We start from the raw sequence: 27,582 nt of genomic DNA, 5'->3' as shown, positions 1-27,582 counted from the left end.
ATTGATTTAACTCCAGTTATTTGAATCCTAACAGAGGGTCCCTGCCGGTGCCCATACATTTCTGCATGCTAACTTTTGGTCAACAAGGACACCCGTGTCATGATCGGTTCACGTCATGCTCTCTGCTCTACTCTCCCCCATACTTTCCACACAACCAGTGGCTAGAAATTGCCTTTTGTCTATCACATAGTGACGGCCTATTTCCCACATACCTTCTTTTATAGTTTTTATGACAAGGCTTGAAAATTCGCACATGACACTCCCTGCTAGACTTTCTTTCCTTACTCCACAGTTCTCATGTAGGTTGGTGATGATTATGATTCGCCACTATTATAATAAAAGCCAATTTAAGAGAGATGTTAAATTACATGCTAAGCTAATCAAATCAAATAAACATTTATTTTTTGCCAAAGCATGATTACAACAAGGATATGCAGAAGAGGGTCCCAAGGTCACACGAGCGTACCGGGACCCTCTAATTCGATACAAATTACGAAATTAGCAGAGAAATATAGAATTAACCAAGCCAACAGAAGAAACAGTACAAACAAAAAAACAAGGTTTTTATATACATAAATCTGTTTTGTGATGGAATAAATATATGATAGAGAAATACAAATTCATACCAACACTGAAAATATGCATGGAAAGTTAACATGAACAGTAACAGTGCATCGTTATCACGTAAAATAATTACAAAAATAAATTAGAAAGAAGAAAGGAAAGAAAAAAAAGGAACAGAGTAAACATAATAAATAAATCATAACAGAATTATTTATTTAAAAGATGGGTTTTAACTGTTCTTTTAAATGCAGTAGGAGATGATGTTTTGATGGGGTAGGGAAATGAATCCCACATTTTAATAGCACAGAATGATGCTGTCATTTTACCGTAATTAGTAAGAGTTTTAGGCAGCAAGAAATTATTTTTCTGAGCAAAACGAGTAGGGTTAATATTCTTCAAGGAATTCAAGGAAATAAAATTGTGTGTGAGATCTTTATTAAGCAATCCGAAAAGTTAGTAATTCAGCTGAGAGCGAATAATTCAGTAGTTGTGAGCAATTTATTCTCCATGTTTATGATATTATTATTATCTCTACTAAAGTTAGAAATAATGCGCAGAGCTTGGTTTTGTATGTGCTGAACAGATTTTAAGTGGCACTGATATATGTTGCCACAAGCAGCAATCCCGTAATTAATATGACTATGAATGAATGCATAATAAAGTGAAAGGAGTGCAGGAGTAGACAGACAAGATCTAGCTTTTATGAGTGCTCGTATACCGAAAGTTCTTTTCTTAACTTGTGTAATATGTTTGTTAAATATTAGTTGTTGATCGAGGTAGATACCAAGAAATGATACACAGCCACTAGTAGAAATAAAGTGCGAGTCAAGGGATGACATTTTGTTAACAAATTAACTGGCACGTCAATGCATTTCTCCACAAAGTTGACAATGGTAGTCTTCTTTGAGGGGAGGAAAAAAACCACGAATTTAGTTTTGTTTGGATTTAAAATCAAGTGATTACTGCGACACCAAGTAACAATTTTAGCTAACGCACTGTTTAATTTATGAATTAACGATGTTAAAGATATATCTGAGTCTCGGATAGTTGTGCCATCTACATATAACATGCATTGTGAAGGTGAAGCGTGTTGCGGAAGGTCATTTATGTAGAGAATGAATAACAATGGTCCCATAATGAAGCCCTGTGGCACCCCCTGATTATTTGTTTTGGTGTCTGAAAACTTACCCGATAAATAAACTGTTAGTTTTCTGTTACACAAGTAGTTTCTCAAAAAGATTAATGATGAACCTGTTATTCCAGAGGCTTCTAATTTCTTTAGGAACATGTCATGATTAATTGTATCAAAATTAGCAAAATTATTGTAGCAAAATTATTAACCAAGGAGTGCCTCAGGGCTCAATTTTAGGTCCACTATTATTTTCCATTTATATAAATGATTTACCTGACTGCCTTAATTATACCCTACCTATATTATACGCCGACGATACGACTGTTGCCCTCTCGGATAAATCATTACTTTCGCTAACATTGAAACTAAACAGTGATCTGTCAAAAATTACTGAATGGTGTAACACCAATTTTCTAGTTATAAACCCTACGAAAACGCAATTCATGTTATTTAAGTCATCACAGAGAAATTTAGCTTGCTCTCCGACCATAACTCTGAATGGGCATGACATTCCTGCCTCCACTTGTGTTTCTTTCCTCGGCATCAAATTAGATCCCCACCTTAAGTTTACTAACCACATTACACACATCAAACAAAAAACAGCATTTGGCATTAGAGCACTACTCAAATCACGTGCATTTTTTTCCAAAGAAGCATTATTGTCGTTATACTTCGCTTTCATTCATAGTCATATCATTTACGATATCGCTTCTTGGGGTAATACTTATCATTGTCATCTTTCCTCTATTCAGCACATTCAAAATCAGGCTATCCGCATTATAATGCGAAGCCATTTTTTCTCTAACGCCTCTTCACAACTGCGTACAAACCGCATTCTTCAAGTTACTGATTTGTTTAACTATCATTTAGCGATATTATTTTTCAAATTACTAACTCAACAAGTTTCTTACAACTTTGTTAGTTCTGATCTCCTTTTTAATCCCAATAACACAAGGTTTGCAGCACAAGGAAATTTCTTGTTGCCTTTATGTCATACTAATTACGGAAAGATGGTTTGCTCTTTTTGCGCGCTTAAACTTTGGAACAGTCTTCCATATTCCATTAAGTTGTCAACTACCTTGTACTCTTTCAAATATGAACTCAAGAATTATTTGCTGTCTGATTAATTTCCTACAATGTTATTTTGCTATTTAGAAGCTGTGGAATTACCATTGATTGTGCATCTTTCCTCTTCCTTTTGTTTTTTATGTGTGTCGTCACTCAGTTTCTTGGTTATATTTTGCTTATTTCATGATTTGTTTCTCTGCTCTGTATTCCGCTTTATTTTTTTTGTATAACTTCTAATCCAAGGGTCCCGGTGCAGTCTATGACTTTGGGACCCTTGTCTGTATACCATATTTTGTAACAAATTGTTATGCACGAATAATAAACTGAAACTGAAACTGAAAAGCTTTCGAGAAATCTAAAGATACAGAACCAACAAGAAATCCTTTGTTAATAGAATTCTTAATGTAGTCTGTTAATCAGATTACCACCAAGTCAGTTGAGCTACCTGAACGAAAACTAATTAGGGAGTTATTCAAGAGATTAAACTTTTTAAAATAATTATTCAAGCGACTGACAAATAGCTTATCAATTATTTTGCTAACAAAGGATAAGATAGAAATAGGTCAGTAATTAGAAATAATACACCTATCACTTTTCTTAAAGACGGGTTTGACTTTCGTGTTTTTAAAGGTGCACGGAAAAATTCCAGTTTTAAAGATGCTGTTAAATATGTTGGCCAACGTTTGAGAGATTAAATGACCTACCAATTGTAGGTGGCGTGCTTGAATGCCATCTAATACAAGAGATTAAACTTTTTCAAATAATTATTCAAGCAACTAACAAATAGCTTCTCAATTATTTTGCTGACAGGATAAGATAGGAATAGGTCGGTAATTCGAAATAATAGACCTATCGCCTTTCTTAAAAAAGGGTATGACTTTTGTGTTCTTAAGGGTGCACGGAAAAATTCCAGTTTTAAAGATGCTGTTACTTATGTTGGCCAACATTGGAGAGATTAAATGACCTACCAATTTTAAGTGGCGTGCTTGAATGCCATCTAATTCGGGCAAGGTATCCTTAAGGTTCATAATCGCAGTGAAAACTACTTCTGGTACTACATTGAAAAGAAAAAGAAATTAATGCGATCTATGCTACATTCAGCACCCGCGTGATGGCGATTGTAAATTTCAAAAAAGAATTCACTAAAAGCATTAGCAATTTGAAGTTCATCTTCGTGTGTAGTACAGTATCATTATAAATAACTTTAGAGATTGGAGTCTGACACATTGTTCTGTTTAAGAATGCATGGAGAAACTCCTATTTCTTTTTAGAATTGTTCTGGTATCTTACAAATTACTTATCATAATAACTTCTCTTAGCTGTCTTCAGCAAAGAATTTAGAATGTTGCAGTATTTTTTGTATCTTAATGCCAAAGTTAGATTGAATGGCTGTTTTTTTTTTTTTGTATAAGTTATCTTTTTTACGCATACTTTCAAGAAGTCCCTTGGTTACCCATGGACATCGAGGTGAATCGTACCGCCGTTTACATTTGCTATTAATAGTGTTTCGAGATATGGCTTCCCAAAACAAGTCACAAAACCTTTCAAGTGTGCTTTCAGGGTTTCGCACCTGATCAATTTCGGACCAATCAATATTATTTATGTCTTCCATCAAATTATTTTTATTGAATAGTTTGGCTAAGTACGGTGAACTGTCCTAGCTATTCAACGAGTTAAAAATTGCAAAAATAGGATAATGATCACTAATGTCAGTTTTATTGACCTGTATTAGGTGTAGGAGTTATGTTAGTTAATGCATGATCTAGAAGTGTTTCTGATCCATGAGTAGTACATCTTGTTGGTGATGTTATGAGTTGCTCATACCCAAATCCACTAAAGCAGTCAGTGTAGGCTACACACAGCTTACTGTCAATACCTAACAAATTGATATTAATATCACCCACTATGAGAACATGCTTACTTTCTGAAGCTGAAATGTTGAAAATGTTATCGAGATTAATCATAACTTCAGATGAACATGATGACGGGGAACAGTATATGCACCGCAGAACAAATTTTTTAGAGTCAATGGACAAAAACGAATGATCTAGTTCAATCCATACTGATTCACACTGCGCAATAGGTATAGAAATGTCATGCCTTCTAGTATAAGTGATATAAATATAGCTGATCCTCCGTAATAATCATTTGAATGAGAGCAGTCGATAATGCTAGACTGGCAAAAGAGCTAGACTACATGCTTTTGGCGTGTCGAAGTATTGTATCACATGACAAACTGCCAAAGTGATGTCTAGGCATGGCCGACAACTATTTTTATGATCATTCTGGATTAGTTTAAGGAATATGGACTATCAAATGCTATAGACTGCAAGACATTTTGTGGTCCATAGCATTGAAAAGATGTCTAAAAGTGATGATGATGAATATTAAGTGTAAATAAATTGGAGGCATGCTGCATTTTTCTCGTTATAAAATTGGATGCATGTTACATTTAGATGTATATCTGAACTGGGTAAGTAGTAATATAAAATTAAACAACAGTTTATTTGGATGCTCTTCGGACTCTTTATTCAATCTAACATGTCAGATAATTCAATCAATTCCGTCAATCCCAGAAAAGCCAAATTAATGGTAGTGGGCTGTACTTAATTTTGGGTCCTAACACATCCAATTCAGAACCGTTACAGGAGGTTCATGTGAGCTTTATGTGTGTCAGTCAACGCATATGCTGCTTCTATCTCAACACCCTCCAAACACTGAAATTCCTAAGCATAACAGACCCTTTGCCATAATGTTAGGTCAGCGTCTCTGCATCTGCAAAACTAGTTGCAGCATCCACAGGTTATCCTTAAAGTGACCGCATAGTTCTAGCATGAGTCCTACGTGATTTCAGATTAACATTAAAAGAATAGCACAGACACTCTGTATTAAATTCAAGAGGGGGGAACTTTGGGCCAGTTGGTCCGACATGTTTAAAGAGGAAAAGAACCGTGACTTCAGACGGAATGTGACGAAGGAGTGGACAGGACGAGCGGCACCGCTCGTCCTGTCCTCTCTTTTGTCCCGTTCTGTTTGAAGTCATGGTTCTTCTCCTCTTTCAACTTTTTATCAATTTTTTTGCCACTTGAGGTGTGTGCCGAAAGAAAGAACTAACGCCTATAAAACTACACTCATGTGACTGGCTTCTTCTCAAACAAACTGCAGATGTGCATCATTCCCACTGCAACGTTATGAACCTTGCAGCACCGATGAAGTTCATCCTTAAGTGTTTCCTTTCTCATTAAAGTGTCACTAGAATATTTAAAATTGATAAATATTTCTAAAATCAATGATTGGTTCCTTGCCTTTAACTCTACGTAGGGTACCCCCCTGAAATCTTTCCCAGAATAAAAGAATATTTCATGCATATAGCAATTGTTCATACATGTATGCCACAACACCATTTGTGAAGGTTTGAGCATAGCTTCTCAAAACAGCAAATTGTAGACTAACAGCTTTCCATAGTTATGAAAACTTGTTGGCAGCTAATTCCTTAATGGAGGTTGTACCACACACTACTGCGGTAAGTCCTCCTTCCCGAAGCTTTTGGGTTGCACTTCGCAGTACTTTTACATAATATTTTATTCAATTTTCAAAAATGGATTTTGATGACTTCAGTAATGTTTTTCAGATGTTAGCCGTGTTGTAATACCTAAATGCAGAAAAGCTATTATAAATTAGTCAGACTTTTTTTTACTACAGGTTATTTAAGTGGCTTTTTCTGAGCAACTTCCTGCAAGCCTATGAGGAGAGTTATATCAGGTGCTTTTAGACTATACATAATTTTTAGAAACTGGATGTGAGAGATAGCAAAATTTTAAACCTTCAACTGGATTGTTGAAGAGGTGGACTTTACATGCACAAACAATCTAAATGCACATCTGACTAATTAACAATATTGTACTAATTAAGTTTTTACCAACTACTTTACAGCAGATAGCACAATCTACGAGTTGTAGCCAGTAAGCTTGCAAGGCATATCCACTAAAGAATTTTCGGGATGGCACCGGTTTCGAGATATGTGTTGTCAATTTTGCAGTAAATATGTACAATTCCACTTACTTTTGAAAGTAAACATTCTTTTATGCAATGAAGCACAAAAATAACTGGAAGGCCAATATATTACATAAATCACTTTGAGAATCAATATCGCTAAACTAGTGTCATCCTAAGTAATTGTGCCTAGTGAAAACACCTTGCAAACTCACTGGTGGTATTTGTAAATTGCTATATGTGTCATAAATAAATTGTTAATAACATAATTCATAAAAAAATGAATCAGTTGATTATGCATGTTTACTTTTCATAGCAAGTAATGTCCATCTCTTCGAGTATTTGAGCTCAAAGGCTAGAATTGTGCTATCTGCCATAGATTTCTTAAAATTCTGTATTTCTGAAAAAGATAAACACCCAATATATTGCATGCACTGCACATGCCAAGAAAATCACGCTTCTTGGAAAGAAACACTTTGCAAACTTCTGTGGTGCCGTGAAACATTTGCCTCTGACACTCAAGAAAAGATGCTGTGCCAAAGACAGACAAGGATGAGAGCGTATAGACACAGAGAAGCACTTGCCCGCGTCGATATCCTCTCATCCTTGTCTGTTTTTGGTGTAGCATCTTTTCAAGATCATAATGAACCAACTAGCCCAAGTTTTATTTTGCCTCTAATTGTTGACAAAATTGAGCTAAAGTTCTGCAAATTCTATATGACAAGAAAAGAAATATGAGACAGCAAATGAGAAACATGCAAAATATGCACACTAACAATAGAAGGGGTTCAGCACCAGATGGAAATAGCGGTAAAAAAGAAATAGTGAAAACAATGAATTATTTGCAATACTCACCTCACTATGAAGGTCAGTGTTCAAGAGCATTAGTGCGCATGTGAGTGTGTGCACAGCATCTGCAAAGGACACCTGGCAATTAGTAAAAGCAAATAATGCTACGGAGATCATGACTTCAAGTTATAACCCTCTAAGCATGGCTGAATTTGGTTAGACAGGTGAATGGAAACTTCAAAAATAAGACACAAATCAACTAATGGCATACTTAAACCAAACATTACTCACTTATATTTTATTCAATAAGCACTTAATTACTTGCTTGCTTACTTATTAGGATCTTATATATGCTCGCAATCTTTGGCAGCAATTCAAGCTTCGGAATGCATGCTGTTCTTGTTCTTCATTTCCAAAGCCTTTGATGCATTTCACAAGGGGTGAGTTAAAGCTTTTCGTACCTAAGCATATGAAATTATGTTATGAAATGATGTGAGATGGAAAAGTTAAGACGTCTTCAGTTTTGATTATATTAATTACTCAAATCTCGTGCTCAAGTATACCACATTTGAAAAGTAAGCCATTCTATTACCAGTGTGTTAAAATTGAAAAACATGCAAATATGTATTTGCTGAAGTCCAAGTGTTTGCCAACTCGCTGCCTTTTGACAATGTTCTCAAAATTTTCCTTTGACAATGAAATGTGTGCTTAATAGTGCAATTTGGATATTGTGCAATACAGTCAATCACGGATGTCTGGATATATAGACTTATTGTCTATATTAAACAGTCGCAACATCATCTTGAAAATTCCATGCAAGAGTATAGTGCTGTAGTATGTGTGGTATTGAACTCTGATTCACTGCCACATTCGATATATCAAAAGCTGCGCCGCATCCTTCTGCAAACACGCTTTTCCAGACGGGTGAGTGATCACTTCTCGTGCCATTGGACACACAGATAAATCTCAATATAATGAAATTCTTGATACAACGAAGCATTTAACTTTTCATAACCTCTTGTCCATAGAACATCACGTATTTAGAAGCTCAATATAACGAAGTGTGTTTGTATGCAATTTCAATAAAACGAAATTTCACTTCCGCCACAAAGGAACGCCGAGACAATAAATGGAAACTTTCGTGGGTGCAGATGGTCAAATGATTGAATTACATGCGGCTGCTTACAAACGCACCTCTCAAATCGAGCACAGCACGACAAGCGCGACTGCCAAAGTGGAGCCGCATCCTGTTCCTTATAAAGTCCAAGCGCAATAAGATCCTATCGTGCCCCGCACACTTTGTATTTTAGGTACCAATGGAAGTGTGCGAGTGTAAGAAAAGAAAGTGCGTGTTGTTGCAAGAGGCTGCAATTCATTATTGGCAAGAGTACATCACCAGGCTGCTTCACGAATGCAAAAGCTTCCCAAACAGATAGGCATTCCATAAAGAAAGCATGGATGACAATAGATCTTTTATCTTTCTTTCGCTGACTGTTTCCGGGCATGGGATGCCGAACCGAATATGTTTACTACGCCGGGTTTGTCTTTTTGTAGACCAAGGGTTTCCGCGAGCGGGCAAAACAAATCCAACCCCAATCCCAACTTCCACTGATTTTTACATTACAGTTCGGATGGAACAAAACCACTGCACACCACATCCGCATTTCAGCAAAGAAAGACCGTCGCGGTAGCGGCACACAAGACTCATCGCTGTGCGACTCGCGGGTTCGCGGTGTTAGATACGGGACCGTTTCCTGAGCCTACTTCGAGACCACCAGACCACATCGAGTCGCACCACAGCTAATTAAGGAGCACAGAAGCACGGATACTACATTCCTGAGGCACGGCACGTGCATACAAGTTGGCGGCCCCTACTTCGTGTGCCACAGGTGGAGCTATTCACTGCTTGACTCTTCCCGAAAGTGAAGCGAGAGCCTGGCACTGTTGCGGGTAAAGTAGGTCCCGAAGCAAGACAGCTGTAATGCGCCGTGAAAACATGGCAGCGTCGCCCCCCATCCGCCTACTGTGACGGCGCATTGCAAGTCAGCGAGGCAAGACCACAGGGAGAAGTAAGCCCTCGGACAATTGAGGACCAAACAGCGACCCTCTCCGCTGGGTGTGACACCATCGCCAGGCGCCTACCATTGGCCGAAAATGACAACACCCGAGCGGGCTCGCCGATTAGCCGAAAATGGCGTCACCTGAGCGGGCTCGCCCATTGGCCGAACGTGACGTGTCTTCGAGACACCGAAGGGCTTAAAAGACACAGACCGGGAGCAGCAAGGGAGCATTCCTAGAGCATTCCTTGATTCATCTCTTTCGAGCTTCTTGCCACGGGTCGCAGCGTCCGAGTTGCTGCCGGCCCTAATGACTTCTATGACTGTTAATTTCTTGGTCGTCTCACTGTAAATAATGTAAATAAACCTCCCAAGTTTTCATCCCAAAGTCCTCCTCAACTCTTACAGCGGTGAATGCGTTTCATTCATGCACGCAGGGTTACAGATGAGTAGGAATGAACTCTGACGTTCTGCACGCTGAAAGTCACTTTCGAATCTAACAGTGCCTGCCTAGATCAACTCGTTGACGACGTATGCTGATCGGTCGTAAACAGCGTATTGCAACAGACACGTGGGGCACGTTCACACGCGATTTGCGGTAGAAGTCCGCTGGCGGCGGCTTGGCGCGTATCTATACGGGCTAGTTCGTTTCCGCGCTATGTCCCTTTCTACTTTCTCCTAAATAAAAAACTCGCAGTTTAGCATGAAAGGTGAAATATTGATTGCGATAGTAAATTATTAGACAGCTATACGAAGTAAGGTTCGTAGTTTTATCGGCCGTATAAATTGCAGAAAACATTCGCTTACAAACTAGATTAACAAGCATGGTGGCACACACATACAGGTAAACAAGAACAGATCTCACTTTATTATTGCTGACACTCTCTTCAGAATGCTGGCATAATGAAGAGCCGCAGCATCGGCGAGCGATCACTGCGTGCTGCCTCTAGCTTCAACATGTCTCCAAAATTTCAGATCACAGCCTCCAACACCAGGCGCGCAAGAACACAGCACACACGAAACCACGAGCCATCTTGGCTGGAGTGATCTTTGTACCCACCGTTGATTACCCAAGAGAGGGCGAGTGGGGCTAGGGCTAGAGTGTGGGTAGGGCCTTAGTATTCCTGCTCCCGCAGGGAGAAGAATTGGGCATAACCTTTCCGGCGCCGCTTGCACCTCTATTCGCCGAGCGCTATCATGTAGTGCAGAATGACATCAAATGTTCAACTGCGCCGCTGCGAAGCCAACTATGCGGGCGCGATGCCGACCCGTTTCCATTAGTGCCATCAACATTTGCAATCAGCGGACCGTCAAGCACGCATTGTATTAATTGGCTCCAGGTTGCAGGTACGGTATTCGACGATATTAAGTTAAGGACTTTTATGAAATGATACGAAACACATCTTGACACTTTTATTCCAGTATGACAGGGTGCAGCACACTAATTAAACTGCACAAACCGAACGGAAGATGGCAAATGGGTGGACAGACATGCGCTTGAGACCGGTATGGCTACTATGTATGGGCCGAGACCAGCCGGCTCCAAAAGGCACTAGGATATGCCAGGTGTGTTCGCCTTGTTTACAGAGGTGAGTTTGGCTTGTTTACACTAAAGCAGCATTTATTTCAAGTAACACTCCTGTACACGCTGAAATGCCTACGTCTGGCATGAAAGGTTGTTCACTTGTATGATTTTTGGTGTATATGTGCAGCGCAACACAAGATGCGGGACAAAGAATGAACGACACGTCTGTGTTGCGCTGCACACATGCGGCCAAGAATGTTAACTAACCAACTCACCGAATTCGTTGTGTTGCTTGTACGATTGTTCTGACTATGTAGGTCTAGAACAGTGTGTTCGAAACAGAGTAAATACTAGCAGATAAAATTTGCCCGCTGCACTCAGTTTTTTTTTCTACTCTCTTCTTTTCTTTTTTAATTTTTTGTCGTTCTGATATTTCCTGCAAAGTTGATTGATGTACTAGTGTTCATTGTTTTGTAGTATGCGAAAACATTGTGCGGGCCCCGCTTATGATACAGCTGTGATAGCTTCAGCATTCACTGCATGCAATATCTTACTTGTTCGATCGGCCTTAGTCGACGTGAGGAATGTAAAATTATTTTTGTATGTTTAATAGGCATTTGACGTAGTAGTTCTGCTAGCCGCCTGGTTAGCTCAGATGGTAGAGCGGCTGCCCCGGAATGGCGGTGGTCCCAAGTTCGAGTCCCGGACCAGGACAAATTTTTCTTCAACTCTGAGGCTTTTCTTTCGAGGAACCCGTATGGGTTTCCTTTGTAGCAATCGCTACGAATGGGTGGATGTGTGATTTTCCCTTTATTAATTTAATAGGCGTTGTGTTATAGTAAATTAATCTGAGTAGTATGAAGAGATAAAGAAAAATGTGTTGTCATATTACAGACTGCAATGTGTGAATAATTACTTTGCATGTTTGCCATCTTGTGTGATTAGTGGAATAAAAATAACCTGTTGTTACTATTAATAGCTTATTGCTTTTTGAATTCTGCCCCCTCAAGACTCCAAGAACAAGCAATCTTCCCCTGCTGCCACCAGCCATTGCTTTGTACGAAATAAATTTGATCTAGAAGCTCGTGCGTCTGGAATCTTTTTGCACTTGCAGATTTGCTGCTACGAAGCAGCTGTTTAGTTTGCGGTATGAGTGAATCTTAAAAATAAACTTTGCATAAAATGTGCGCATATGAACATTTGGAATGGGTTAAAATCTACGTGTCTGCACTGCATATACCAAAAATGTGCAGCTGCTGTGAATGACGGTTAATGATGTATGACGGTCATGGTTAATGGTCACGGACATAACTGCAGGCACGATAGTTCTCTTGGCGACGATCATTATTCGTCTGGTTTCGGCAGCCAAAATGCGCTCACATAATTGTCCACCATACGTGTGTGAAGTTTTCTTTAAACACCCTTTAAAACATTTTTGCCTTCCAGCCTCGGTGAGAAAATTTCATATGCACGCTGAAATTGGACCGCTTTTTGTTGCAAGGTAATGCGCGTTTGCATGCCAACTTTTGAGCTGTTCAAGCCACGGGCGTATTCAGGATTTTATTTCGGAGGACTAAGGGGGGGGGGGGGGGGGTCCTACACCCTATATGTATGTTCATGCAAATGTTTGTACAGCGCGTACAGTAAAAGCTCGTTAATTCGAACCACAAGGGGAAGCCGCTTCAGTGCGAATTAACAAAAGTTCGAACAAACAAAAGTGAAAGAGAACAACAGTACACTGCGATTTGGAAGCAGTAGGGCATGTCAGAAATTTAATGCTTGAAAACTTCTGTGATCATAGTCTGCCTTTTTTCCTTGAAGGCGACAGCTAGCACTTTTTGCTCTAATGAGCGAATGTGGCGGAAGGCCTCCTCTTCGCCTTCTTCAAAACTGAAGAAGAGACGGGCAGCATTCAATCCAGCCATGACCTCCACAGCGGAGGGCCGCACTGGCGCTTCGTCTTCCTCTTCCTCGTCGTCACTGGCAGCAACAGGTTCAGAGCTTCTGACCTGAGAAATTATGTCCTCATCTTTCAGCGCACTACACACAACTGCACCCTCGTCCACGTCGACATAGTCAGCAAAGGAGATTTGCGAAGCCCCCGAGATTCGTGATGGGCAAGAAGTCTCAGAGGTCAATGTAGAACGGAGAGAAGGCAGCCACCGCTGCCTTCTGGCCGACACTGCGCTGGTTAGATTTTTCCCGATTTTGCCTTCTCTCGCCGCTCTCTCCGTTCCGGAGGCGACGCAACCTTGTGTGTAGGCAGTATGCGCGTTTCTCTGGCCGTGTGCCAGGCGCCAAGCCGCCGGCAATATGGCGCGTAGTTCGAATTATCCGTGGCGGAACCTTCTCGCGTTCGAATTAACAGGCTTTTTTATGCATAGACTTCTGTGGAGCTGGCCGGACCAAATCGTACAGTTCATAAATTCGAATTATTGAAGTCTGAATTAACAAGCTTTCACTGTATATATGTTCACACAAAATAAATATTCGGGGGGTTGGCACCCTATCACCCCTTCAGCTACACCGATGGTTCGAGTGTAGCCTGTATTAAAGGGACACTAAAGGTTACCAGAAACTCAAGTTAAAGTGGTAGAGCAATGTTCTAGAACGTCTAAGGCGTCAATATAATCGCGAACAGAGCTTTAGTAACCGAGAAATTGAGGTAAATGCATGACACGATTTGAGACCCCCCAGCGACATTCCGGTACTAGCCCGATGACGAAAGGTCTCCTCATAATTTGTGTTACTAATACTCAACTACTCGTATTAAAAATATCATTTCATTCGATTATAAGACGGAATAAAATGCTACTAGTCTACTTCTATTCAATTCTAAGAAAAAATAACATTTTGACGTAACCTTCAGTAATATGGGTGTTCGAAAGGTTTCGTTTTCGCTCGACTCTGCACGCTCGACTCTGCGCCGCGCACGCTTTGGAGTTTCAGTAGTTTAGTTATCGCGTCGTGCTGTGAGGGTTCTGCTGGCTCGCGAAACTTTCATTTGGAACAAGCAGCGAGAATGCCACGTCCATGTGATGTCGTGGGAAGCCCTCGTTGCTTTCCCGCTCCGTAGAGCCGGTGTCGAGGCCGCCGTCGTAGTACGCAACGACGCCGGCAGTGCGAGCCCTCAGCAGCAGGTCGCGCTCGTCGGTGCTCAAATCGCTGAAGTTGAGCCCACCATCGCGAGCCAATCTGTCGGTGTCAGGGTCCATTGCGACGAGCGTCGAAGTTAGCGTCATAGAATGAAGTACCAGCTTATGGGCGTCTTGCGCTGGAGTTTGAGGTATAGTAGCGGCGCCTGGTGGCGGTGCGGGAAACGACATCTGGGTCGTGCCAGCTTGGGTCGTATTGAGCCCTGGCTGTGGCGAAGCACGTTTCTAGGCCGAGTTTTGCGTCGATTCGCACATTTTTATGCCCTGTTGCGAGTGCGAAAAGGCTCGTCGCTTCTCATAGACCACGCCGACCACGCTGCGAGCTCGCCGCAGCCTATAGTTTAACGAAAACGGACTCTCCGTGTGCCGTGGGACGTAATGTGGGACGTAATTCGTTTCTCCTTCCGCTAGCCACCATACTCCCGCTTTCGCTCGGCTGTCGGCTCTGTCTTGGCTCTGTTTCTGGCCGCGCGTTCGCGTTTTGCGCAGAAAAGCCGTAGCGCCGTCTGCGGACGCCGTTCTACTCACCGATGGCGCAACGTCACTATGAGACCATGATGTCAGTTCTCCTCGATCGGAGGGCGGGCGATTTGAACTGCGCTAGAGGTACGCGGACGCTTCAGAACGCATTTTCTCTTAAAATAAGTCTCTCCTTGGCACGAAACAAGCGTTTCGAGGTTTTTGTGATGGTATTTCAACAGTCCACGTTGACTTAATAGTAACCTTTAGTGTCCCTTTAAGAAGTGTCATTTTGCTCAGCGCTTGAGAACAATTGCCGCATGTAGCTCGCGACCAGCAGACAAAAAGCAAATATAACACCGCACAGCATTTGCTTGCGGTGCGCGCTAGGAGTGGCTTCACTGCAGAGTTGGAATATAAAGCAGACCTATGCGCAAAATCTGCTCCCTGCGGGAGCAGGAACACTATCCTACTGCTAGGCTCTTCGCGCATTGAGGCACCCCGTGGCGGATATGCGGCCGGCAGCCGCGCCAGGCACATCCGCGCCCGGTCTACAAGAGGGGATGCGCTAATCTGTAAAGCCCCTTAAACCTCGTAAAGTAGCGCCACGCTCTGAAGAATGCCACCTCCTCCTTGCGCACTCTGGCCGAGGCCGCGTCGCTATGGGCCTAATAGCATCACGTGGGCCCTCGCGCCGTGCTTCGGCGCCATTTTCGCTCGAGAAGAGTCTCCTAAGTGGCAAGGAGCGCATGTTGGCGCTGTTCCTATGCTTGAGCGGTGTAGGCGGCGCCACGGTCGAGGAGGGAGCATGAAAGAGGAGAAACGAGGAGGAATGAAGGCAGAGGAGGAGAGTGTCGCTACTTTACGAAGTTTAAGGGGCTTTACTAATCTGCCGCCTCCTTTGTGTGCAAGAAGACGGCAAGCATCAAGCCGCCATCCTTCTATGTTCACTCTCACAACGCTTTCCCTAGCACCTAAAGCATACAGGGCACGGGAGCGATCTTATCGCACTTGCACTTGATACGGAACCTCACAGCGACGTCGACGGCGGAAATTCGCCTGAAGTGTCCATATAATTGTTATTGCACTAAAACGCGCAACAAGCACTTCGACGCGCTCGTGGCGCACTGCGGTCTCGTGGCCGGGCGACGTGGGCTTTTAGGGCTAACGTTGCGTACACGAATGATGCAAATCACTCGCAGTGATTTGCATCATTCGCATGCAAAAATTAAGTGAACGATTCTGTGCTCGACACGGCCTTGGAGATATAAAGTAGTAAATCTCGTTTTTCGCGATCTCATTTATACTATATCCGAGATGTGCGCAGTTTTCAAATAAGCTTCAGACATGCATAATTTATGTTTTGAATTATCGACTTAGCTAACTATTTCGCGATCCCTTTCGAGTTCGATATAGCCAGGGTCGACTGTATTTCAAGTTAGACATATTAATGCAGCACAAAGGAAATATTTTTTCTGTGCCATGTAGATGTCAAAAAAAGAAAAAAATATGCTGTGGTCACTATAGAAGTCGGCGTTTGGATCTGGGGCCCTATAACGTAAGACTATTCCAATATGTGTTTATTCCAATCTCCTGACGTCGAATTTGTGTAACCGCCGACGCAAGCGTCGGGCGGTGAAGCGCACGGTTGTCCAAACAGACCAATAAAACGCTCTTCTCATTCATAGGCGGTCACTTTTGTTTGCTTTAAAAACGAATAACATGGCCTACACTGAGCGGCTTGTCTTATCTAATTGGCTGATAAGAGGCGAGGGGCACGCTCAAGTGGAGAGGGATTCGATGGGGCCGAGGCTGCGCACTGAAAATCGATAACCGGATGAAGAGGGTGGTGCCGGCGTGTGCGATAGGTCAGTTTCCCCTTACTTAGCTTTCTGTGGCTGGTCGAAAATCGGGGCGGCATGCAGCGGAAGGTTCAGAATGCCGCTAAAAAGGATCCTCTGCAAAGAAAAGTTGGCTGAGCGAGGTCGTATAAATGTGCCGAAAGTGCTTTAAAACGTTACACGGCCACGCAAAAAGTTTTATTGTATGCATATGAACCCATGTTCTCCGGCGGGTGCGAGTAGTCAGTGCCTGAGCAATCTGCGGCAGCCATCTTTTATTCCTTTCGGAGCGGGCAGCCTAGGGCTATTCAGAGAAAAAAATTCAGTTTTGTTCGGCATATTAATGCATCTTTAACGCGTACACGTCCCTTTGACGCAATTAGCTTTCGCGGTTTTGTGACGTCACGTGACAGGCAGGTGAAGTGGGTGCAGCCCAAAAACTTTTGACCAATACGCGAGGGCTAATGGCAAAAAGGCGTCGAACCAGAAATTACTATTTTTCTTTTGTTCAGTCCAATCATGCATTATCAGAGTAGAGTGTACACGTCATATCAGATAGGGAGCTATCGCGGTTTGCGTGACGTCGCGTGACTGGCAGGCGAAGTGGGGGTGGCTCAAAAAGTTTTTGACCAATCACGGAGGGCTGATTGCAGAATTGGAAAAGCAAAGTTTGCAATAGCTTTACGTGATAGCGCCCCTGCACTGTACAGTTCATGTAAAGCGGCAAGCCCATGCAACACAATGTGGATGCGCACTGAACACAGATTTGACACATATTTCATGTTGCGAAATACCCACGCTGTAGTTGTGGCTGAAATGCATTTTATGTAACCACTTGCCTAAGGGAAGTTATTAAAAAGTTTATCTCTTAAATTCTCTTTTCAAATATAGCACTTTTCCAATTAGCTGAACACAGTCAACCTGCACATCTAGAGGTCCTGAACGATGTTGAAGTGCTTGGTTAATCCTCCCATAGGTGCAATGTGAAAAATCCTGAATTGTACTTTATTTTTTTTTTTTTTGCTAAACAGAACTTTCATGGTGACTACCGACATCAGCGAGTGTGCAATACAGCAACTGAAAACTGCTATATACAGTTTCTGAAGAATCTCGGACTGGTGTCATGCAGTTGAGGGCGAAACATTAACAATTGAGAAGAAAGCAGCCATTTGTTTCAAGCGCTGCAAGAGAAGTTACTGACATACCGCTAGGGGAGCAAGGGGTGAGAGAATATAGAAATATGAAGAACAGTCATCTTGCTATCGGCAAATGAGTAAGCAAACATAGCTTGAATATTAACAAAAAGAAATGTAGTTAAATCACGCCACATAGGCCCTCTTCCAGTTCCAGTGCACAAGGTAGTGCCATTTCCCTCAAGTAGTTTTCTTGGTCCATACGTTTGAGCACCAAAAGGCTATATCAGGTCTAAATGTAGATAGTAAAAAATACCTTTACAAAAGGGTACTTATCGTGTACTTTCTCCCCACCGCTGTGGGGGAAACCCGCGATATATTAAAAATAAGAAGCGACAGCTACCCCGTGCGTCGTGACAGCGTGCACTGCCAATCGAGCGTACTGCAATTTACTACCTTGAGGAGGTAGTCGATTGTTCACGCATAGCGGCGGCTGTTGAGACTGTCATAAAATGGCACTTCGGACAAATTGGCGATAGGCTAAAAAGAAAATATGGCGACATAAAAGTTACAGAAAAAATATATAAACAATTTCCTTCCTTTACATTAAGCGCAATACACCAATCTGCCAAACGCATATGTCTGAAGATGCCTCTGCCGGAATACGGCCATCGATAGGCCGCATGCGCAAGCGTCAGTGGCTACAGTCCACGGCCACTTTCGAAAGCGGGCGTGGCCGGCTGTGGTGGAGCGGCTTAAACCAACACCCTGGTTTTGGTTGCCGGCGCCGAGGCACGTACGTCCGGTCTCCCACCATTGCATCACGAAATTTACGGAGGAGGGCGGCGTACCTTGAGACTTGAAGGCGCCAGGGTTGCAATCGAGGTAGCGCTTGGAGAAATGGACCAGGACACGCTCGCGCTCCTGAGTTTCGCCGATGAGGCAGAACCGGTGCAGGAACATTCGAAGCGCCGCGTCCAGGGGCCGCCCAGTGAAGTCGAAGAAGCGCAGGTACTCCTCCGCCACCACCCGCGCGAACTCGTTGCTGCGGAAAAACAACGGGCGTCAATGCGCACAGCCCCCGCATGCATGCCTCGCACATGCAACTCCAACACTCCCCCTCTTTTCGAGTCCGCGCTCCCAGCGCCAAGGCGTCCACGCACTGCCCACACTACACTTAATAAGCGCAAGCAAAATTTCAAAACCCGACACAAAAGCTAACAAACACACCACAGTTGCACTCTCACTTTTTTGATAGCCGAAACGAGCGAGCTGTTAGGGCAGTCAGGAACACCGTGAAGCACCGACCGTGATCCATTGTATCGCAAGGCTGATATTCTACCGTCAGGCAAACGTAAGACGGTGGCCGGTGAGTAGGCGTCCGAAAAGCACATGAAGCGGCGCCGCAATCCCAGCTGCATCTCCAGATGAGTCGGTCGGGGAAGAGAGTTTGCCGCCGCCTAGCCGACAGCTCAAGACTTACGAACAAAAGTTGTTCGGCACCCAAGGTAAGATGGTAATGGTAAAACGGGCTATGAAACGTGACGATGCGTGTTGGAAGGAGTAGCGCAGTTGAAGAACGCGAGTCTTACAGTCGATAAAAACATGACGACGACGAATGTATATAGTCAGACTACCCCTCACGCCTGAGTCGTCAGTTTTAACGACACTCCCTTATAGGGGAGTCGATGGGCTTTGCTCACTTCACTATACCTCCGTGTCTTGTGCGGTCAGCCAATTTTCATATTAGCGAAGAGCATGCTGATGCAATAGAAAAGTTCCGCCCCGCAGAACTTTGCCGTAATTCAAGTAGCCGATAACAAGGGTTTGTTTAATAACGTGGCACGACTGTGTAATACTCTGCACGCGCCGGAGTCCTGCACAAGCTCAATGCCATGTGCCAACAATGCCGGCTCAACAAACAATGTAGCCAAGGACTGGTTCCATTGTCTGAATTGGCTTCGCTAGTTACTATGGGTGACAATTCAACATGGCAGCGCCCGGGCCAGCTGTTCGCAATTTCTACGCGACGCCCAGCACCTCGGTAATCGTGTTATAGCTGAAACCACTCGCGCTTTCCAAAACGAATCACCAAGCGCCATCAATAAAGTTTCTAATTACAAGCTCTATAAAAGAACAATTGGAAAGCAAGATCCCCGAACACATACGCGCATGTGGTCTGTTTCTTATCCTTAAGCCACATTATGTCTATGATGACGACGACGATGAAAACAAATCAAGCTTTATTTGATTTATTTGTTATTTTGTCACGGCGAAATGAAACATGCGGGATGCTGCACGGCGCAGGGACCCGTCTGGAGGCTTTGCATACGCAAAACTATATCATGTGTACCCAGAGCGCTAGAATAAAACTCGAAAAATAAGAACAAGGTTTATCGCGCAAGGCTATTTAACAATCCGCAGCGTCAGAGGACCCGCAGAGGAAGCCCGCGCACGCGGTCTTATCTGTTGCGGAGAGTTCTCCCACACATTTTTATGCACATCGAAGAACATGCACGGATGAACAACAGACACTGGCCGCCAACAGACCCCGCGGCACCGAGCGAGAGGAGAAAACGAAGGAAACTGCTCGAACGCATCCCAGACTCCAGGTGAAACAAAATGCAGACCATGTGCATTCGCGCTGCGCCAAGAAACAAAACGTCAGGGACACGTTCTCCCTTACTCCGAGCATTTATTTATTCCCTTATTTATATTCTCCTTGTCGCATTGTTCCTCTTCATTCGGCGGCAACCACACGATCACAAATAAACCGATAGCTGTTTCTGCTTTCTCTGAACTTTTATAGCTTAGTTCGAAGAACGTCTGTATGCTCAGCCCATATCGAATCACTCCTATAACGGCTACACGCCATAATATTCGCGAAAGTGGCGCTCAGCTGCTGAGAAAGGTGTCCGAGCATTTTCAGGGAGGCGCGATAACAGAAAACGTAAACGAGAAACAACCACGCATTAACTTTTATTTTCGCAGGGGAAATTACGAAACACTGCACTGAACTTGTCAGACAGCCGCAGCTTTCCTTGGTCGTTAAGGAAAGGTTAACGTTAGTGACTGCGACGAGCATATACAGTGCGCGTTCCACAGGTGTGTGTTACACACGGCCTTTTCAAAAACGGAAGTTCTATACAGGCGTGCACTCTCCTCCGCATGCACGTCAGAAAGCGAAGTACAAGTGATAGATTATAATGCAGAAGTTTATAACATGGCTTCGGGGAAAAAAAAAAGGAACCCTAGCGAAACGTACCTGATATCCTTTACAAATGACTTATCCTCAGCCACCGATCTTTAATAATTAATAGACTGCATTTTTATTGATTTTAATAAGGCATCTGATTCCGCTTGTCACAGTTTACTACATATGAAATTAAGCATTCTTAATATGGGCCCTAATGTTGTAAAATGGAAAGAATGTTTCCTATGTAACAGCATGCAATTCGTAACTGCCAATGATAAAAACTCCACTACCAGTAACGCAACAGGCGTCCCACAAGGTTCGAAAATGAAATTCATTTTGTTCCCTGCAGATGTGTGGTGATACATGGCACTCCTTTCGTCTGCGGAAGGCGTTACATGGGAAAAACGGGCCGGTGCATAAACATTCGGCTCGGAGAGCACCACAGCTCGCTCAAGGGACCGCCCATTCTCACCTTGGGTCACAGTGGCGTGAATGCGGGTGTGAACAAGTCTTATCTGACGCCTTGGTTGTCCGTAAGCACGTTGATAAATTAACAGATCGAGATTGAGGAAGCATCCTAATTCACAGAAATGGCGACACGTGCGTTGCTCAAGAGCGAAGCTAATCTGAAGAAAAAATCCATTGTCGTACCCCCTGAACCCTATCGCCCGCGCACGTGTGCGCGCATGCACGCGTTCACTGATGTTTCCATTTTCATTTTGTGTGCGTAATAAATTTCAGTGAGAAGTCAGCGCTTGTCGTATCTTTTACTGCGCCTGTTACCACGCTTTTTCGTGCTGTGCAGTTATACACAATGAAGTCGTACAGACTCACGCAAGAGTCCGCGCTAAGTTCAGTTCTAGGCACCCTGCTCTTTCTAATTTACATTAATTATTTACCCTATATCTTCTTCATGAAGATTATTCGTCGGTGACTGTGACACTGTCATATATCGTGAAGTTTATAAATGGATCATTCCGCTCTTCAATCCGATCTCTTTGTGACCGCTGGTTGACGAAACCAAGTACTAACAAATGCAAACTAACGAGAAAAACTCATCGCACTTGTCATATTATACGATGTGTTTAGTAACAACGTTAAACTAGCAAAAATAACGTACAACTACCTTGGCGCGCACATATCCGAAACTATTTCTAGGCAAATGCACGCTACGTACTGTTACGATGGGCCTGCGGGGGCTGGCAATCTTCGGAGAAGCAAACTCCGAACCCTTCCCAGCCCGCTGCGACGAGTTGCTTTGTAAAGACAACAATGCGCCTCCTCGACAGCCCAACGGCGCCGGCATATCTACGTTCGGCGGACCGAGTATTGTTAGTTGATTCGCTGTCGCCTTCACGGTTTGCATGATGCATGGTAACTTCTGGAAAAGGGTGTTTTGCGGTGCTTTCTCACGGGCGCCAGAAGTCGTCACAGCCAATGGACAGACGCGGCGGCTAGCTGCGGGGTCAGCTCTGGGATCAAGAGGCGCCTGCTTGGGGTCAAGCGTATCAACCCCTGTCTACGAGAACTCTCTCACCTCGGTGTGTTCAGTGAAATCAAAGTGCGGAAGTGAGTGTGTGAACCCTCCCCCTCAAAGGCGGGTAGACTAAGATGACTTTGGACGCTCCCATTGGTCGAAGGTTGAACGGCAGTTTTCCCTCACCTAGGGATCCAGGAAGGACAGAGGGTTTTTAAGCAGTAGTTCGTCGGCTGCTAGGAGTGTGCTCGTGAGCTGTGTGCTTTGTGATTTGTGCTTCGTCTTTGCGTGCTTTCCTTTTCAGTCATGCTAGACTGATGAAATGTAACGTTCTCCACCCTTCATGTAGATATTGTAAATAAATCCCATATTCCTCGTTCTCGATGAGAACAAGTCCCTCCCTTCAACAACGTCCTTAGCGTGGATGAGTCGGACGACGGCATGGGCCAGCTACCACCTATTTCATGCCCGACCCCAACTCTTACAGTACATAAGTCAAACTAATCGCGCATTAAGCTACCTTAAAATTAAAGGTCTCACATTCTCAGCTTAATCTAAAGTTGTCGTAGAAAATTCTATTTTGACCAAAACTAGAATATCCTTAATCAGTATGGCACCCACACACTCATTCATTCTTAGCACAGAAGCCATTCGAAATCGCTCACCCGCCGTGGTTGCTTAGTAGCTATGGCGTTGGGCTGTCAAAGACAAGGTCGCGGAATCTAATCCCGGCCACGGCAGCCGCATTTTGATGGGGGCGAAATGCGAAAACACCCGTGGTACATCAATTTAGGTGCACGTTAAAGAACCCTAGGTGGTCCGAATTTCCGGAGTCCCCCACTATAGCGTGCCTCATAATCAGATCGTAGTTTTGCCACGTAAAACACCATTTTTAAAAATTAGAAATCACTCAGCACGTTTCACCCTTGCGAACTATTCCCGCAGTGTCGGTGTCACCGAAATAAAATCGAATCTTTCATTACGTCCGCGTGCCTCACGCCTTTGTCTGTTTCATAAAAGCGAAGTTTCGCCCGAAAGGCGAAGCAGAGATTGCGATATAAAAGTATTACACAGCAACACGCAGTAAGGTGAGTAGTTTTATGAGTTGTACAAAATGCTGTAAGCATCCGCTTACGGACTAAATTAATAAGCACGGAGTCACGAGCGCACAGGCAAACATGAACACACCTCAATCGATGACCGTGGGCACACACTGTCAGAACGCTGGCGTGATGAAGAGCGGCAGCAGCGGCGACCGAATTCCCCTGCGCCGCTGCACCAAGCCATCTTTATCTGCTTACCCTCGCATGCTTTCCCTCGTACCTACAGCAGACGGCGCGCCGCGGTGATCATATTGCACATGTACTTGATACGGAGGAACATCACGGCGACGCCTGGAGTGTCCATATGATTGGCATCGCAATAAAATAATCGCTGTCATCAGTGCTTCCACGTTCATCATTCAGCCATCATGCATTTCCTCCCACAACGATTATCAACGTAAAGTAGGCGTACCAAACAGTCGCACTAATCTGTATTCACGCTATTTTCGTCCCCAAAACTAGCGTCCACTGGAATCACATTCCCCCATGCGTCGCTTACGAAACCAACATCGCTGCGTTCAAAACCGCTACCTGAACTTACCTTAATTAACCTGATCGCGTAGTTTGTATCATTTTTATTTAATTTTTATGTATGTATTATGTGTGACATATGATACTTTATATGTGCGATATGATATACGTGTGTTTATACAGAGTGTCCCACCTAACTTTAGCCAGAGTTTACAAATATGCAAATGCCACGTAGCTGGACAGAACCAATGTAATGTTGTTTGCAGTCGCTTGGAGATACTCAAATTATTTTTAGATTAATAGATTAAACTATATAGATTAACAGATTAGACTTCATAAAACGACAAAATAAGCGGATACTCTGAGGTTTTGAAGAGGTTTTGAATGAGGTTTTATAATTAATAGACAAGATATAGTACAAGGCAGTATTATACAGGAGGAGGTCCCGACGTCAAAGACTGTAATGGGACCTCCTGGAGGTCGTTGCGGGCTCTTGCGTCGATAACTGCTTATTTCACGAAACTACTGCCCACACAATGACGTCTTCGGCACGGTATGCGCGGGAAATTCGGGTAATAATGTCTTGCGATGACTTGATCGGATTATCAATAACCCATTATACGCAACGCGTATTACAGTGGCTAGATTTAGCCAATGTGATGCAAATGCAGGTAGATGTTTTCAGAGCACTCTTCCAGTCTAGGCTAAAACTGGATTTCTCTGCGGACACGGGAGCTCAGTAACCAAGACCCGCATCCATAAAGACATCCTCGCGCTAGTTCGTAATACATTATGCCAGCCAGTCGTCGGACATATTAGCGAAGGCGGCCGGCCATTGCGAAAAAACTTTTGCGAAAGGAAAGCTTTGTGAATATGTCCCAGACTCTCGGCAGTTGCTTGAACAAAAGCCGAGGAAAAAAAAAAAAAGAAGAAACGGTTAACCCGTTGCCCTTAAGTAAAACACCGCTGCTTGCAACACAAGCTTACCGTATCAGAAACGCCACAAGGAAACAAAAAGTGGAGTCGTATTTGTAATGGCTCTTTCTATTTCCTATTCATCATACGTCGCGAGGAGTGACCAATCGATAACGGCGGCGTGCGAGCCATTGTGGCGAAGGGTCGGCTAAATGAATGGATCGGGAAAAGCGTCGTTACGAGATCCGGGCCTTGACTTTGTAGCGATTCTTTTCCCGGCTCATTCTTTCACCCTTTGGCTCACAGAACCACGCCGCCGCGTTGTTGCCGTGATAAACCACTCGACGCTACTGTTGCGACAGGCGTTATACAAGGGCGAATCAGACAATCCTTGTCCCGATGGCGGCTGCGCATCACACGTCCACGGCCTACGAGCAACCAAGTGTGATTCGTTTTCTGTGGAGCCAGGGACGAAAGTCCATCGAAATCCATAGGAAAATGCAGGCCACATATGGGGAAATGTGTCTCGCTTCGAGAAGTACCAGGCGGTGGTGGTGTGGGCTCGCAAAACGCCGTGAAGACTTGCATGAAAATGAACGTTCGGGAAGGCCGCGTGCGTCGCTGACTGAGGACAACATTCCCCCATTTCTGGATCACCCACCATACAGCCCGGACCTCGCCCTTAGTGATTTCCCCGTTTTCGGTGCACTGAAGAAGTTCCCGGAAGGACAGCTATTCACGTGCAACGATGAAGCCAAGACAGCAGTCCGACGGTGGTTCCAGTCAGCTGAACGATTAATCCTACAACAGGGGCGTCTCAAAATCAGTGCTCCGATGGGAAAAATGTCTGAACCGATGTGGGGACTATGTGAAAAAATAGTGTAACGTACGTAGAATAGTACGTATACATTCGTAATTACCTGTATGTACCTTATTTTGGCTAATAAGAAATAGGGGCAAAGACTTTCTGATTCACCCTCGTAGAATCGAAGGTAAATAATCGCCACGAAATGCCGCACCCGTGCTATGGCTGTTTTCCAATACTACGGTAAACATAAAGGAATCCGAGTGAGAAAAACAGCATCGGAATTATCGTCCGCACGACCACGGAGAAGAATGCACCAAGTGGGAAGGTTGTTGGGCTGACAGACTCAGTGCGCACCTTTTCCTTAGCTTTATCCTTTTCTTCCCCGTGCTCACAACTACTGCCAAGGCATTAATAATAATAATAATAATAATAATAATAATAATAATAATAATAATAATAATAATAATAATTATTATTATTATTATTATTATTATTATTATTATTATTATTATTATTATTATTATTATTATTATTATTATTTCCTTTTTCCCTGTCTATCAAGCAGTCAAGTGTTCAGAGAGAGCAGAATCACGCTGCGCAGTCTGTCCCCACAACCACTTTTTTCATTTCCAAAAGGATTATCTCGGCCAGTGTAAAACGGAGGAATTCTCGACGGTCGCAGCCTCTGCAAGGTACCGGAGGACGACTAGTAAATGAGCATGCCTTCCAGGGGAAGGCTATGTAGGAACAGTAAGATGGCAGTCATTTCGGGAGATGAAGGGCACGTTGCGACCATATAACGTCGTATTATAATCTAAAGCGGTAGTACTCGTTGTAGGCAGGATACGTGTGAACTTTGCTACGTTTTCGATCATACTCACTTCAACACAATGCTAACAAACTCACAGCCCAGGAACAGAAAATATTTCTCTGCAGGAACGTCTTGGTCGCGATAGTGAGGGTGCTCTGTGCGCGTGGCAGCAACGTTCCTTTAAAGGCCAACTACAATAAAATTTTCCTTTGGCTAAATTTGTTATAAGCGACTAGCATACATTGCAAAAGAAATCTTGAAAGCCGCAGGGCTAGTATTCCCATACTTTCTTTAGCAGCCTTAAAGGGGCCCTGCAGCGCGCCATGGAAATCTTGTTGAACGGAACCAATGAAATCTCCTCGATGCAGCGATTTCGTGTACTTGATAGACAGGAAGGACAGGACGTGACATCAAAGAAAGCGCCACGGTCATTGGCTTAAAAAAAAGTAATGTGTGATTTACATTGTCACGATATTGCGAGCACTACGATAAATACTACGTCATTGCGCTTTGCAACCAGTTTAGGTATCGCACAGCCACGGTTGCAACCATGGGAACGACGCACCAACAAGCCGAGAACTTTGGAGCGCCAACGGCCGCCTCGCGGAAGCTGTTGTAACCATAAAAGTGACGTCATGGTCTCTGACATAGGCTCACACGAGGCCCGATTGCGGAGGCCACGTATAACGCCGTCAAATACAGGCAGAGTAGGCTTGGCACATATATGGCGCGCCGTCTTCCGCTAATATCCTTCTGCTATTGGCGCCACCCTATGATGTCACAGAAGAGTGAAATGTGGCATCTATATAAAGCCGCGCAAATTAGAGTTGAGGGTCATTCTTCTTTTTCTTCTATTTCGAAATTTCTGTGACCGTTAACTTGGGTTTGTGAACGTTAATGATCCTAACTCCGTTTCCTCTTAGATATGCGGAGAATATATCCAGAGCAAATGTGGCGGCTTAAAACAAGCGTTGCAGAGCAGACAGCACCTAAGCAGACGACGCCTAGTAGTTGTCGCGATGGCGTAAGCCTCATCACGCGCCGCCTCCGAGGTCTCTCGGTGTGCCGCGGGCGTCGCCTCATCT

The 27,582-nt window shown here is 43.7% G+C and overlaps 1 protein-coding gene and 1 long non-coding RNA gene across 5 annotated transcripts in view; one reads left to right on the top strand and one right to left on the bottom strand.

The window, feature by feature from the left end:
• The window catches only part of LOC142585764 (PH and SEC7 domain-containing protein 1-like), a 472,093-nt gene that overhangs the window by 50,899 nt on the left and 393,612 nt on the right, over nt 1-27,582 (bottom strand). For all 4 annotated transcript variants that reach the window (XM_075696783.1, XM_075696756.1, XM_075696773.1 and 1 more), the window contains 2 exons: nt 18,568-18,761; nt 7,613-7,671 (listed from right to left, as the gene is read on the bottom strand). In XM_075696783.1, coding sequence (XP_075552898.1) covers nt 7,613-7,671; nt 18,568-18,761 — 253 coding nt within the window. The remainder of the gene's footprint in view (nt 1-7,612; nt 7,672-18,567; nt 18,762-27,582) is intronic.
• LOC142585784 (uncharacterized) lies at nt 18,993-21,664 on the top strand. The gene is made up of 2 exons (XR_012829126.1): nt 18,993-19,224; nt 21,262-21,664. It is a non-coding gene; the product is annotated as an uncharacterized LOC142585784 (long non-coding RNA).

Source organism: Dermacentor variabilis, chromosome 1 (assembly GCF_050947875.1).
Source record: "Dermacentor variabilis isolate Ectoservices chromosome 1, ASM5094787v1, whole genome shotgun sequence".
Classification (NCBI taxonomy): domain Eukaryota; kingdom Metazoa; phylum Arthropoda; class Arachnida; order Ixodida; family Ixodidae; genus Dermacentor; species Dermacentor variabilis.
Note: the sequence above shows the minus strand (reverse complement) of the source record. Positions and strands in the feature narration are given on the sequence as shown.